This window comes from Bacillus rossius, chromosome 6 (assembly GCF_032445375.1).
Source record: "Bacillus rossius redtenbacheri isolate Brsri chromosome 6, Brsri_v3, whole genome shotgun sequence".
Taxonomy (NCBI): domain Eukaryota; kingdom Metazoa; phylum Arthropoda; class Insecta; order Phasmatodea; family Bacillidae; genus Bacillus; species Bacillus rossius.
This window is the reverse complement of record NC_086334.1, coordinates 77037155-77051745: the sequence shown is the minus strand read 5'-3', so window position 1 is coordinate 77051745 and position 14591 is coordinate 77037155. Positions and strand designations below refer to the sequence as shown.

General features: G+C 35.1%; 1 protein-coding gene across 1 annotated transcript in view; it reads left to right on the top strand.

Moving 5' to 3' along the window:
- The window catches only part of LOC134533319 (uncharacterized), a 160961-nt gene that overhangs the window by 56329 nt on the left and 90041 nt on the right, over positions 1-14591 (top strand). Inside the window, exons 4-5 of the mRNA XM_063370813.1 lie at positions 5385-5515; positions 6635-6753. Of these exons, the coding sequence (XP_063226883.1) occupies positions 5385-5515; positions 6635-6753 (250 nt within the window). The remainder of the gene's footprint in view (positions 1-5384; positions 5516-6634; positions 6754-14591) is intronic.

Genomic DNA, 14591 nt, shown 5'->3' with positions numbered 1-14591 from the left:
GTGTTATATTAAAAATAAATATTTCTGGTATTGGAAAATATTGTATAATGAATGGGAGTTAATTCGAGGACACGGTACTGATTAATTAATTTTTCATTCAAAATAATAATGGCACGTAGCACAGAGTACAATATTCTACCTCTCGATACCGATATAATCTCTTTAGATTATGTTATAATTTCAAGAAAAATTTAATAAGGAATCGCGTAATAGAATTAAGCAGGTGGGAGATTATTGTAGTTCATGATACCGAATAAAATAATATTATTTTACATTATTATTTAGAGGCATCGCGATAAAGAATAGGCTTATTCTATTATTTCTAATATTCTAATTTGCATACGAGAAAAATATGTGGAAAAAAGATTATCGTATTGTGTACTAGAATAAATTCCCACCCGATCTATTCTATTAGATGATACCGGTAATTTAATCGTAATAATTTAGCATGAATTCCGGAAATGTTATATTTCAGAATCATGAAGTTTTGAAATAAAAGGGATAAGTGTTATATTTAATGATATTGCCTTCAGTTGTAACTTCTATAGGCACCGTTTCTTAGAAAATAAAATAACGCTATCAGAAAATAGAAAAGCGTGGGGGATATTATATTCCAGTTCTGCGACACCAGAAAAATGTAAAATTAACAATATGAATAGCGCGATAAATAGTGTGTTTATATTTTCCCGCCCAAAGCACGCATATCCCGCGCTTTTTCCCTAAGAATGAAGGGGAGGTAATGACGTATACGACGCCATCAGTAATTTATTTATTTATTATTTATTTATTAATGTTGTGAGATGACTACCAACAGCGATGAGCCAGGGTGGTGGCCACCATACATAAAAACAAACAAACACAAAAAATTACAATTAACAAATACAAAACAAAATGAATTAAAACATTGACACATACAACAGACACACAATCTGAAGTTATACCTAGTGTGAATAATTGAAACATAAATTAAAAGATAATACAAAAGGAAATATAGGTAATGCATTACAACACCATGGAATATACTACATGTAACTAAGGTAAGTACAGAACATATAATATTATGTAGATAATTACAGATAGTATCCATAGATTGATATAAAATTTTATATTAATATATCTAGGATTAAATAATTTAGGGAAAAAATATTAGAGCATAAAGATGATTTATCTTTGGATGCCGAAAAAATAATTTTTTTAACAATTTTTTTCTTTCTGGTAGGTTTTTTCTTTCTGAATTTGTTAACAAGTCTATATATAATATCATTTGTATTTAAGAGTGTGCACAAAAAAGGTTGGTTACGGCTATTAAATGAAGAAATTTTAAAGCCAGTAACATCAAATATATGAGGACATATACAATTACCATTATAACAATTGAAAACAAATATGGCATCTAAGATCTTTCTTCCAGTTGATAATGAACCGAGGAGGGAATATAAATCTATGTTATTGATGGTATTTAATGTTTTGTTAATATAGTCAGATACTTTAGATTGAATCCTGTCAAGCTTTTCAATATCAGTGTTATTGATGCTATTCCATATAATAGAACCATATTCAAGTTTCGATTGTATTAGTGCTGTATAGAGAGAGAGAATATAGTCAATATTGGAGGTGTTAAAGGTGATAAATTTAATTAGACCAAATATTTTGTTAGATACCGAGATAATGTTTTCAATGTGAAGATGAAAAAATAGTTTTTGATCAAGTGAACTTCTTAGGTCTTTGACATGTTGAGATTTTTTAATAGGTGAGTTATCAAGTTTGTATTCATATTGCAACGGGTAGATTTTTATAGAGAAGGTAATTATGGTATCGTGAACCAGAAAAATTCCTTTTAGTTTGTACAGACGAGCTACTATATTGGAGCATAGTTTTAGTTTTTGAAAATTGTAATTTCGCCAAAGTGATGTTCAGAATGTTTTTTTTTTTCATTTCTGTGCGCTATGATCAAGTTGAGACGTTTATCTTCTCTCGTGTGTCAATAGTGTTATGTTACTGTTTTACATGACGAAAAAGTAAGTAAATTTATTTATCACAAATTGTTAATTGCATACTTAACTGGCTCTATCAATACTTATAAAAAAATATTTTCTTACCATTTACATGTAAGAGTTCAAACTTTGTTTTTGTCTGCCTAAAATGATTTAAAGCCCTTTGGTACAATTAGGTGTCCTCAGACGTGACACTATTGTATTCTGAAAATGTATTGTACGTGACGTCACTCTGTACATGTCGAGATTGCCAACTTTAATATTTGTGGTCGTCAGCAGGCTGGCGGGTGTGAGGATTCCATTTGCCATTGTTTTTGTATGCCATGAATGACATATGCCAAATCAAAGGTGTATCTATTGTACAAAGGTGCAGTAAACACTATTTGGGTTCATTGAAAATGTATATTACATGAAATAAAACATATTAACAAGCAAAGTATGTTGTTAAAACATATTCACTCACAAACCTTGGCTGGCTGAAATCGTGTTTGATAGCATAAACAAGAAGGCTGTTTTCACATATTTTTCACTTTTATATTCTTTTTTCTGTTGTATTTAATTTTGTTTGAATTTATATGTCTACCAATTAAAAATATTTTTTTTATAAAATGGCATTGGCAATTTTACGAAAGCTCCTATTCACAAATAAATTTTGATGAGCATATGAAACTGTACATAGCCAACATTGACTAGAGCAGGAGCGTAACAAAGTTTTGCGTAATTTTCTTGGTGGTTCTTGCCTCCCATTATTATCTTTATTCTCAGAAATTAATAGCGAGCAACAAATTGTAAGATATAGTAGCTTAATAATATCAAAATAAAATTATGAATCTTAAAATATAACAGTGCCAGTGAAAACCATTTAAATGTTTTTTGACACTTTAATAAGTAGCTTATGTTTCACTAATCTATACTAATATTATAAAGCTGAAGAGTTTGATTGTTTGTTTGTTTGAACGCGCTAATCTCAGGAACCACTGGTCTGATTTGAAAAATTCTTTCAGTGTTGAATAGTACATTTATCGAGGAAGGCTATAGGCTATATTATATTATCAATAACATTAGGGATCCTTACTAAAAGTCCAATAAGGTAACCCAAAGTGTAAAAAAATTACCTGAAAAAATCCTTACACGGCGTGCGCTGTGAAACCTCTTTATTATAGAACAAAACAATGTACTACCACTTTGCAGAACATATAATTGTCTTCAAAAAATATCGCGTAACCAAATGTCTAACTATTGTATTGTGTAATTAGTGTTTTCTTTTATTTTTTTAAATAATTAAAATGCCGTCGCTTCAAAAACTCTTTATTGTGTACCTTGGTATTAATCCTTATCAAAATAAATTACTGCATATTCAAGACAAATTCGATACCTTTCTAGAACTTTTTGAATTATTCAATTCGGACGTTTCATTCAAAAGATATCGCGATATTTAAAATGTAAGTATTAGTGTTGTAGCCAAATAAGTATTAAGTATTGCACACGCATGTATGACTAGCATTGAAGACCTAATCTCTAAAGTGTACCCAGATGTAGTCCATATAGAAAACAAAGACTACCAGTGGATGTGTCAAAGGGCAATATTGGCAGCTAGAAACAGTAGCATTGACGACATCAATAACATGATACTGGGTAAACTTCCAGGAGATAGAGTGAACTACAGGTCCATTGATAAAGTAATGGATCAAGAAGATGGGTTTCATTATCCACAAGAATTTTTAAATTCTTTAAATCCGAGTGGCCTTCCCTCACATTCACTTAAATTAAAAACTGGCTGTCCAATTATGCTGCTAAGGAATCTTAAACCACCCAATTAATGCAACGAAACCAGACTCCAAGTAAAATTCATTCGCGATAACGTGATTGGTGCTACAGTATTGACTGATCCAGCAGTAGGGCAAACAGTGCTCATACCTCGCATACCTATGATACCAACGGATTTGCCTTTTCACTTTAAGCAAATTCAATTTCCGGTGAAGGTATCGTTTGCGGTCACAATTAATAAGGCCCAGGGACAAACATTTAAGTACTTAGGAATAGATTTACGCCAAGAGTGTTTTTCGCACGGGCAACTATATGTTGCTCTGTCGAGATCTGGTTTGGGAGAAAATCAATTTCTACTTCTGCCGGAAGACAAAACTAAAAATATAGTTTACGCAGAAGTACTTTAATATACCATTGGTTATGAGTGTTTTGAGAATAACCTAAAACTGTGCATCTACCATATTATCTCAGAAAGTCACAATACCCCCCAACAAAGTCCACGCGGACAAAGTCGCGGGCACTGCTAGTAAGCCAATAAAGGCACTTAGGAAATTTAACCGGCCACATGACTATGTATATTAATAATTTTTGGTTGGGTGTGTAGTTTGGGAACTATTCGATTCAAGCATAATTTTTTTTTGTTTCCGGTAGTTCGGAAACAATAATCAAATTCTTTATGCTGTCTTTTGTTGGAATATAAGGATAGGGCCTGTGTCGTTATTACATAACTTTGTATTGACATCCTAAAGTCCACAGCCGGCTAAGTAGGGATGAGCGGCCCCCACGCGCACACATTTATAATTTTGGCCAAAAGTTGCGTCTGAATGGTTAAAAACTCACCCAAAATTTCAACCTTATAGCTGCACTAGGAACAAAGATAAAAATACAACTAGTATTTTTGGTGAAGATGTTTTTTCTCAGGATCTGCTGGACCGATTTTTATGAAAAAAATGTGTATTGTAAATATATTCAAGGTGATTCACAGAAAAAATCAAGAACCTAATTCCACAAACATAACTACCCGAATAAAATTATTTTAGTTTTCATGATTTTTTTTTCTATTAGACAATTGGACTTCTTTCTACAACATATAATTTTTCCAATCAATCGAAGAGGTGGAGCATAGTTAAAAAAAAATACAATATGGTTATGTCCCAACATGGCAGTGCTTGCTCGCTAACTTACCCGAACGTCTTGGAATACCACCCGTAGATTTAATTTGAGAGTGAGTGACATGAAAGCAGTCTTTTTTTTTTTTTTTTCATAGCTTCTCTACACTAAAATAATTTCATAATAAAATGCCACCCAAAACATGGTTAAGATTACACACACCACGGGCCAACCGGATGGAGCACTGGTGTCCGGGTGAAGAAGACTCGAGTGGCCAGGTGGCCTGGTCGGCGCCAGCGACTGCAGGCAGTGAGGTGAGGGGTGCAGCGGGGTGTAGCGGGTGCGGTGTGCGCAGGCCTGTTCGGCGTGTGCAACTACGGGGTGGGCATCAACGGCTACGTGCAGCACCCGGACCAGGGGCTGTGCATCTGGCTGCAGCGCCGGTCGCCCACCAAGCAGTGTGGTGCTCAGCTGGGCCGGAGGTGAGGGGTGTAGCGGGTGCGGTGTGCGCAGGCCTGTTCGGCGTGTGCAACTACGGGGTGGGCATCAACGGCTACGTGCAGCACCCGGACCAGGGGCTGTGCATCTGGCTGCAGCGCCGGTCGCCCACCAAGCAGACCTGGCCGGGCAAGCTGGACAACATGGTGAGCAAACATTCAACCACCCTGAACATCAGGTGAAAATAACTGGAAAGTAGTAAAATAGACCAAACAACAAAGAGAAATGTACTATTGAGTTGTATGAAGCCTTCTGTGTTCATCTGTGTTGTCCACATTCGTGTCCACACAGATTTGTTTGCTCCTGTGTTCCTCTCGGTTATTTTCGCTGTGTTATCCAAAGCTTGGACTTTCAATTATTTCAATTAAAGTATATTAGGTATCAATATTAATGTGGTAGCATATTAAGAATATTATCCTTTATTTAATATTTTATTTAGACTTAAATGGTTTAAATTTTGTCGTGATTTTATTCCCCAAGGTACATTATGATGTGTCGTGCGTGTGATATTTGCCACCGCTGAAACTGTCTGAAACGTACTGCGTCATCTCCCAGGTTTTGTTATTATAGCTCCTGAAAGATAAATTAGTAATAAGCAACCACAAAACTAAAGTTTCCATCGTAACTCAGCTTCAAAATATCTTATTGGTTTAAAGTTACCAATTACAAAAAAAAATGATTTTTAAATTTTTGAGTTACCCAGCCCCATTTTTTTTTAATAAGCAGGTATAAAATTTTTTTACAATGTTGCAAACAATATTTTTTAATTGATATTCATCATTGTTAAAATTAAAATTTTACTAGCATCAAAATCCACTTTCAAATTAAACTAATTTTGTCTTTTACTTAATTTTAATTTACAAATTCCAAAGAACAGAAAGTACAAAAAAAGTAAAAAAACTAATCATGTAATGTACAATCATGATTTTCATCCAGTACTTCTAGAACTATAAAATAATCATTTAGTAGTTTTGATTTGAAATTAATGAATGGTTCAATATGGTCTAAATATTAAATGATGTTAGTTTTATCTACAACTGATATTACATTTGTTGGATGAATGTTTACGCCAAATAATTTTCACAAGTTGAGATTTTTACGCACATTAAAGTTTTTCTAAGGCATTTTTGCCAGAGAAGTCAACTTTTGTATTATTTGAATTTCACCACATGGTTACTTGTAGTTTTTTGTAGCCTTAAACATTTAAAGTTGCTACTATGTAATGATGAGAAGTGTGGAGCAGTGGTCGGTGCTGGTGTCGGCAGGTGGGCGGGGGCTTGTCGGTCGGCTACGGGGTCGTCGAGACGGCCCACAAGGAGGCGGCGGAGGAAGCCAGCCTCACCGCGGAGCTGCTGAGGGGGCTCAGGCCGGCCGGCTGCGTCTCGTGAGTCCTGTTCATGCAAGCAACTTTTACAGTGTTTTAACAAATACATTCAAGTATCAACATTTTATTGACAAAATTGGTTACACATAAATTTGTTTAAAATATATAACTTATACTTATTTTTAAGATCTTGTATTTAATTTAATTTTAAGCAATTAATATAATTATAACTGTACCTATAACTATAATATAATATTATAGAGGTTAGCAGTAAGATCACATTTAAACTATAAAAGTTTATGTTTTCACGCGCGTCTTTCCCTGTCATCTCTTGTTTCCCATTTTGTGTGTGTTTTGAGAAGTTTCTGACTAGACCAAGTCAGGGTGTCTACTGACCCTGGAAAACCTGGAAAACCTGGAAAACCTGGAAAAATCAGGGAATATTGTAATCAGGGAAAAATCAAGGAATTTTTTCAAAAATCAGGGAATTTTTGTTTGGTAGGTTGTAGTTGGTAATACTTTTTTGTTTATTGATCAGCTTGCATTGACATAGCATCAAGTGTATCCCCTCCCATTTTTATTTTTGAATGGCAAATAACGAACATTTCCCACATCCATTTTCTTTTATTTACCATCGGATACGGAAGTGGCGTTAAATCACGTGATACAAACTGGTTTAAGCTGGTCTGTTATCCTGCTGACGTGATGTGCTGCAGCATGTGCTTCCCGCGTTCGGATTATACTGACAGGTGCATTTAATTTTAAGTAATTATGGATGCCCCCAACGTAAACTGGGCATTTTTGGTTAGCTTTGAAAAAAAAAATCATATCACAGACACTTTTGGTGAAGATTCACCAACGTTGCTAGAAATTGGTAGCTGTGGGCTTCATACGGTCCATGGTGCTTTCAAAACTGGAATTTCTGCTACATAATGGGACGTTGTTAGTTTTTTGAGGCACAGTTACTTTTTGTTTAAGCATGTACTTGCAAGGAGGGTAGATTAAATTAGAATAACTAGATCAGAGCTTTTTCCCAAGAAAATTTGTGCAATCAGATGGTTAGAAAATACTGCAGTTGCTGAGCGTGCTATGAAAACATTACCCCACCTAAAGAAATTTGTTAGTGAAGTTTCTATTTCATCTGTCTTTCAATGTAGTGAAAAGTGCTCTTGAAGATAATCTTCTAGAAGTAAAATTTACATTCTTCCACTCTTTGGCATCAGAGCTGGAATTGTTTCTTACAATGTTCCAAAGTGAAGCACCCATGGCACCTTTTCTGTATGATTCACTGGTAGACATTTTATTAGCTTTTGCAGGAAAGTTTGTGAAACCAGAGGTACTGAAGAGCTTTAGGGAGAAACGCAATGTATCTCGATTGGATGTAGATAACCGGTAAAATCTATTTACTGCTAACAACATCAAGTTGGGTTATGCAGTACGCCATGCCATCAAGAAAGAGAAAGTACCAGAAAGGTCTGTCCTGTTACTGAAAAATGATGTTAGGACTTGTCCAAAAGTTATGGTAAAAAAACTTCAAGACAAAAGTCCCCTAAAGTACAAACTTCCCAAAGGAACAGTTTAGAATGTTGTCTTCGAAACAGGTGGCTATCAGGACAAGAAGCTGATAACATTGAGTGATCATATCAGTTGGTATGTTCCTCGCAAGATTCTGAAGCACTGTTCTCGTCTTTTTCTCGAGAAGACTGGCGCCTTGATCACTTGTGGATGCTCATTCTTAAGGCACATACAGTAGTTGCCAAAACAGGCCTTCTAAAGTTTGTGAGGATGATGATGGAAATAAGAGTTGAAGAGGAGATCAAGGCATTGCAGTTTAAGAAGGCTCGAGTGTTGGATTTGGCTTGTTCTGAAGCAAGTGCTATAGACGCAAAAGTTGAGTCACTGCGAAATTGACGGGAGCTTCCTTTTACTAATGTTTTTTTGCAAAAGTAAGTGTGTGAAATATTTGTAGCAGCATGTTTTATTTGCCATCAATTGAGTCACTTTGGCCACGTCTAGAAGAAGGTAATATTTTTACTAATTTAAGTACCTAAGTTGAAATACTTTGAAACCCATCAATGTATTGTTATGCAGTTTTTTCAGTTTCATGGAATGTCGTAATTGTGTTAAAGAAAACCTGGAAAAATTCAGTTTTAGACCTGGAAAACCTGGAAAAATCAGGGAATTTCATTTACTAGATCTGGTAGACACCCTGCCAAGTGGAAATTTTGCAATCATCAAGTTTGTCCCAGTCACTGTTTTGTATAGAATGTATGCATTCAGCAATTCAAGATCTAGGAGGTGGAAGAAAACTTTGTGCCATTTTACGCATGTCTGAGTTATCAACTGCCCCCATGTTTTCATTGTAGTCAATAACACACTTGGGTTTCTTGAGTTTTTCAGAAGTCTTCAGCTGAATTTCCAACGTTTCTGCAGTTTGACGTGTTGTCAGCATAAACACCTGAGTGCTAACAAATTCTCGGATGACTTGAAAGTCATTTCTCCTGTGTTCAGGCTTGTGTCCATTGTCAGCGCTAGTTCCTCGCCGACTATAGCGACAAGCTTGAGCGGTGCAGCAGGTTGTCTCAGCTCTGCTGCATGCCTGGCTTACGCTTACCTCTACCTCTCTCACTGTCGCTGTGTGGTCCAGTCACATCATTACAATATAATATTCTATATCAATATTTAGAATTATCTCTAATTATAATCTTGGACTCAGTGATGTTTATTTAGTATGTGACACAAATTTACACACTATTTTAGGTTTTCATATACAAGTAAAGACATTTCATTTATCACACAACACAATACTATAACAAATCTAAATTTTATATATATATATGTCAATATATATACATATATATATATTAGGGATGGGGCAACCGAATCCAATATCCGCCAAATCCGCCGAATCCTAGGGATTCGAAGCTTCGGCAGGTCTGATATAGGATTCATCAAAGGATTCGGTGTTTTAATATTTACGGAAAAAAATACAGTAAAACTCGCTTACGAGTTCCCGCATGGTAGGTTTTTCCGTATAAAGCGTTTAAATTGCCCGGGGTCTCAACATTTACGCCATTAAATGTGTGATATAAAGTCCCGATAATTTTTTTTCTGAAGGTTCCTGTCTCAAATAGTAATGGCGCACGTAAATATGAAGAAAAGACAAATGAACAACAACTAAAGAAGAAATATGGATGATGTACCATAACTACAGTACAAACCCAATAGTTATTTTAAGAATATTACCATAAAAAGAACTAAAGATTCTTTGTAGATACCATAATTACTACAGAAGCATGATAGCTACCATATTTGCACTATAGTTTCCGTAACAACCAAAATGTATATTTACCGTGATGGTAATGTATTATTTATTTATGACATATTAAATCAAAGAACATTATTGAAAGAAAAAAAAAAGGATGTTAAATTTTGATATGTACGGTTGGCACATGTTGCTAAGAAATAATGCGATCTGAAAGAATGCACAGTACTACTACGAAAAGTGAAAATGGTACTCGTGGATTTTTAGGTTATGGCAGTCTCTTTCGTTTTTCAGTAATATCGGCCGAAAATTAACAAGTGTATTGGAAGTCGGCAGAAATGCTGATACAACTAAATATTGGCAAAATCGGCTTCTTCAGTACAGCTCTACATTTGATGACATGAGTAAACATTAGGGATGGGAAAACCGATTCCCAATTTCATCGATACCTACCGATTCTACTTAAATAATCGAGAATCGAGAATCAATTATAAAAGTCGATTCCCGCATGTAGCAAAAAAAAATCATTTCACAACATTGCAAATCTGTCAGATACAATTATTTAACGACTCTTTGAGTGGGGTTATGACTGACTAGACGCATATATAACAGTCATATTTCCCCAAATAAACAATATCTAAAACTTGGGTCGATGTTATAAACAAGTCAAAGTACAAAAATTATTTATAAAAAAATTATCACTGTGTATTAGGAACGGGCGTATTCTTTTCGCGATCGCGATTAAACGATGATAAACGCGAAATCACCGTAAAATACAGTTTTTACGCGAAATCGCCACAACACAGCGTTTTTCCACGAAATGTAGTATTAAAATGTGAAATCGCAATGTTTTTACAGGAAATTTAAATACTGTGTAAAAGACTTGTCTCGTCACTGTTATACAAACACCGCAACATGGCCGCCACTAAACATTAATCATAAATGCACTAAAGCAAACAAAAGCTTACACACGCTCACGTTATAATGTTAAACCCAAAAATATAGTTTAAAAATACACAATACTACGGCGTTTATTTTCCTTTCCGGCATAATGTTTGGATAGATATGACAAACAGGCGAAGTTTTAAAGCCTACGCACACCGCTCGGGGCACTGACGTCAGCTTGGAACAGCGACAACGGATAAATACAAAAGCAAGCAGATGATTGGGCGAACCTTGTTTGGAACAGCCTTAACGTGAGTGGCCATACCACGTCAGCCGGGGGCGCTGGCATATAGTTGGAACAGCGTCGTAGTATCAAGCAGATTATAACGGGCGAACCAGGTACCAGGCTCTGTACTTCGTCACCCAGCCGTACGTGGCAGCACAAGCATTTTAAAACGCACCAAAAAGCGGAAAAATGTAAACAAACATTCATTTTCGAATGGTGTGACGATAATGATTAGTTGGTCAACAGTGTTTTATAGATTTTGTTGGGTCGTTACCACAACGCGGAAATAACAACGAATGAATTTGTGTGTGTTTCTTAAATGTAACTTAACGCTGAAATACCACAATCAAGTACAACACTTTCATTTGCTAGTTCTCTAGTTGCTTAATGTTGTTACTGTTTCATTTCACAATTTTTTTAGTTAATTTGTACCCTTCTCTAAGTTAGGTAAGTTGTATTAACGAAAATAATTTATACTGCTCAAGGAAAGCTTAAAAAATTTTTTTATAGTTTATTCCGTATTACAAAACAAATTTTAGATTAGTTTGACCCCTTTGACATATGAGCCATTAACTTCTAATGATGTAAACATTTATATGAGTTAATGTTAATAACTTAGTTGTGTACTCAAATTTGATAAATATGAATTTATGATGTATGCTACATGATATATGTATTGAAAGCTGAAAAAAAAATGTTGCAAATAGTATTTGAATTATTTAATATTAAGTTAACTAGGTGAGTATCGAGTATCGAGAATCGAAGGATTTTTTAAGGAATCGATAATCGGATATCGGAATCGAAAATTTTGGAATCGTCCCATCCCTAGTAAACATATTTCAGACTTCAGGATATTGAAAAAGACTTTAATTTCCATGTATGTAGGTTTATTGTGCGTATGTTTTTTGCAAGTGTAAATTGAATCAAGTAAAATGCTTTTATTTTTATTACTTTCAATTGATTAAACTTTAATGACCAGTTACAGATATTTATGACACTAATTTTGAGGTTAAGCAATTTTACTAAAGCATTCCAGCCACGCAGGTTTCCAGCGAAAGACGCTTCTCTTCTGCTGGAAAAACTATCTCCAATCGTAGAGCTAATTTAACTCCTGAACGTGCAGAACAAATTATTTTTCTGCATGATAGATTAAAGAACAGTCTTTAATACTCTATGACAATCTCTCTCATAATTATTGTGCTCAAAAGTGGAAATGTTGAAACAATGTGAATGTACTTTTCAAACAACATGATTTTTGGTGCTAAGTTTGTTGAAGCTTATGTTGTATGATATCAGTTACTAATGAACCAATGGAAACAGGTAAGATTCAATGGAAATTTTTTTTTCTAGCAGTGCAAAATGTAAACACACTTTGTAAATACCTAGTTACCCAAAATTAATAAGCCCAATTTATTTAATGTTAATACTTTATTCAAACATTGTACTAAGTTTAAGATAAAAATAATTTCCCAAAAGTGTAACTGTACCACAAAAGCTCGAGCTCGGCTAGGCTAGGCTCGCAGACCTCTAGTTATTTACAGGAAAAAAAAAAAACCGCTAATCTGTACTAAAACTGAATTTTCACAAGAAAAATTTTTTTGTCTTTATATACACAAGAAACTGTAAAAGCACAACATATTTGAGGTTAGGAAGGCATCAGATGTTATAAACAAGAATGTACCCATCCTAAGCTATGTTGATATTATGTTTGCCAACATACAACAGTTTAAGAATTTATTAATAAATCTGCCACTTTTCAAAATACAAGCAGTGATGCAAAAGTATTATTGATTTTTACAGTTTGTGCCGTAACCTAATCAAGCACCAAACTTCCACTCACGACTCGCGACCGCGGCACATCGTCAGCTGCATTATCTTCGAACTCATCAAACACTGTTCCGTTTTCTTTAAGCATGTGAGAATTTGTTTTTGTAGGCTAATGTTTTAATCAAGAATATAAATGAATAAAATAGTTCACAAACAAACGTAAAAGTTTTCAACAGAAACGAAGTTCAAACAAAACACTATTCACAACACGCAATTCGCACACAAAGTATTGGCGACACTGGGCACGGAACAATGGCGTCTCGTCCCGTTTGTTTATTAATTTGTTATCGGTATTGATTTTATCTGTGCAAGTTTTTCTACTTAACTGAATATTTCCATGTAACATGTGGTTTATCTTTCGTTGTGAATGGTGATTTAAAGTCATTTACGTGACATAAATCACAATCAGAGATGTCGGACGTATGGGAACATTTTGTTTTGGATAAATCCGACACCACCAAAGCTGCATGTCTGTTTTGTGGTGCAAAAATATCCCGCGGAAAGTCATGTACAAGTGCGTTACGTAAACATCTTAAACTCCACTCGGCCCAAATCGCTGTTGATAAACGGGAGAATAGTGAATCTTCCGGTTCAGGAGAAATTGCAGGGCCTAGTAGAATCTTATCTGAACCTCAAAAAAATGAACTATCACTCACACAGCCCACACTAGCACAATTCATGACAAAAATATGTAAGTTTTCAAGCAAAGATGGCAAAGGAAAACACATAGGTAGGCTTATTGCAGATCTGATATGTGTAGACAATCAGCCACTGTCTGTTGTAGAAAACAAAGGCTTCAGAAAGCTTATTGCATTTCTGGAACCTCGTTATTCAATGGTTTCGAGAAAATTTCTGGCAAATACACTTATACCAGGAATGTACCAAACTACATGTGAGAAAGTCAAGGGACTTTTAGTGCAAGCAGAATACATCTCACTTACATTAGATATGTGGACATCATCTGTTAAAAGAATTGGGTTTGGGTTCGAGATTCGGCAATTCCAGTCGAGGATTTGAGTTAGGATTCGGATTCGAGGAAATCAGGATTCGCCCCATCCCTAATATATAAGCATATATACATACCTACATATATATGCACATACATATATATATATTGCCATGGCCACGGCCTAACAGTCCTTATGCTAAGCGGAGGTTTGTGTTGATACATGTACACCAATCCCTCACTTAGCACGACTAATTCGTTCCTAAAAATGTTCGTGTTAATCGAAATCGCGTATTCTGAAGCATTAGTCCCCATAAATATAAGGCTAAATTATTTAATGTGTTCCAAGATGTGTAGGGAAGTAATCTTTACATAATATAAATGCGTAGAATAATACTTGAAAATGCATATGTCATATCATTTATCTTTTTAAGCCTACCACCGAATACGTTAGATAAAGAAAACATGGCACAGTGTAACGGGAGATAAGTGGTAACATATTTACCGTCAGTCAGCAGGTTGGCTTGCCCGCCCAGGCGTGACCTTCAACACGCGCGTGCGTCTGTCTGCCTGCTGTTGCAAGCAGCTGGATCCTTTGTTATTATGTTTAAAACTTAACAAAATTAAAACACTTTTATGAAATTAAGAACCGGTTTTATATAACTTTAAAACACACAGCCATATGTAAA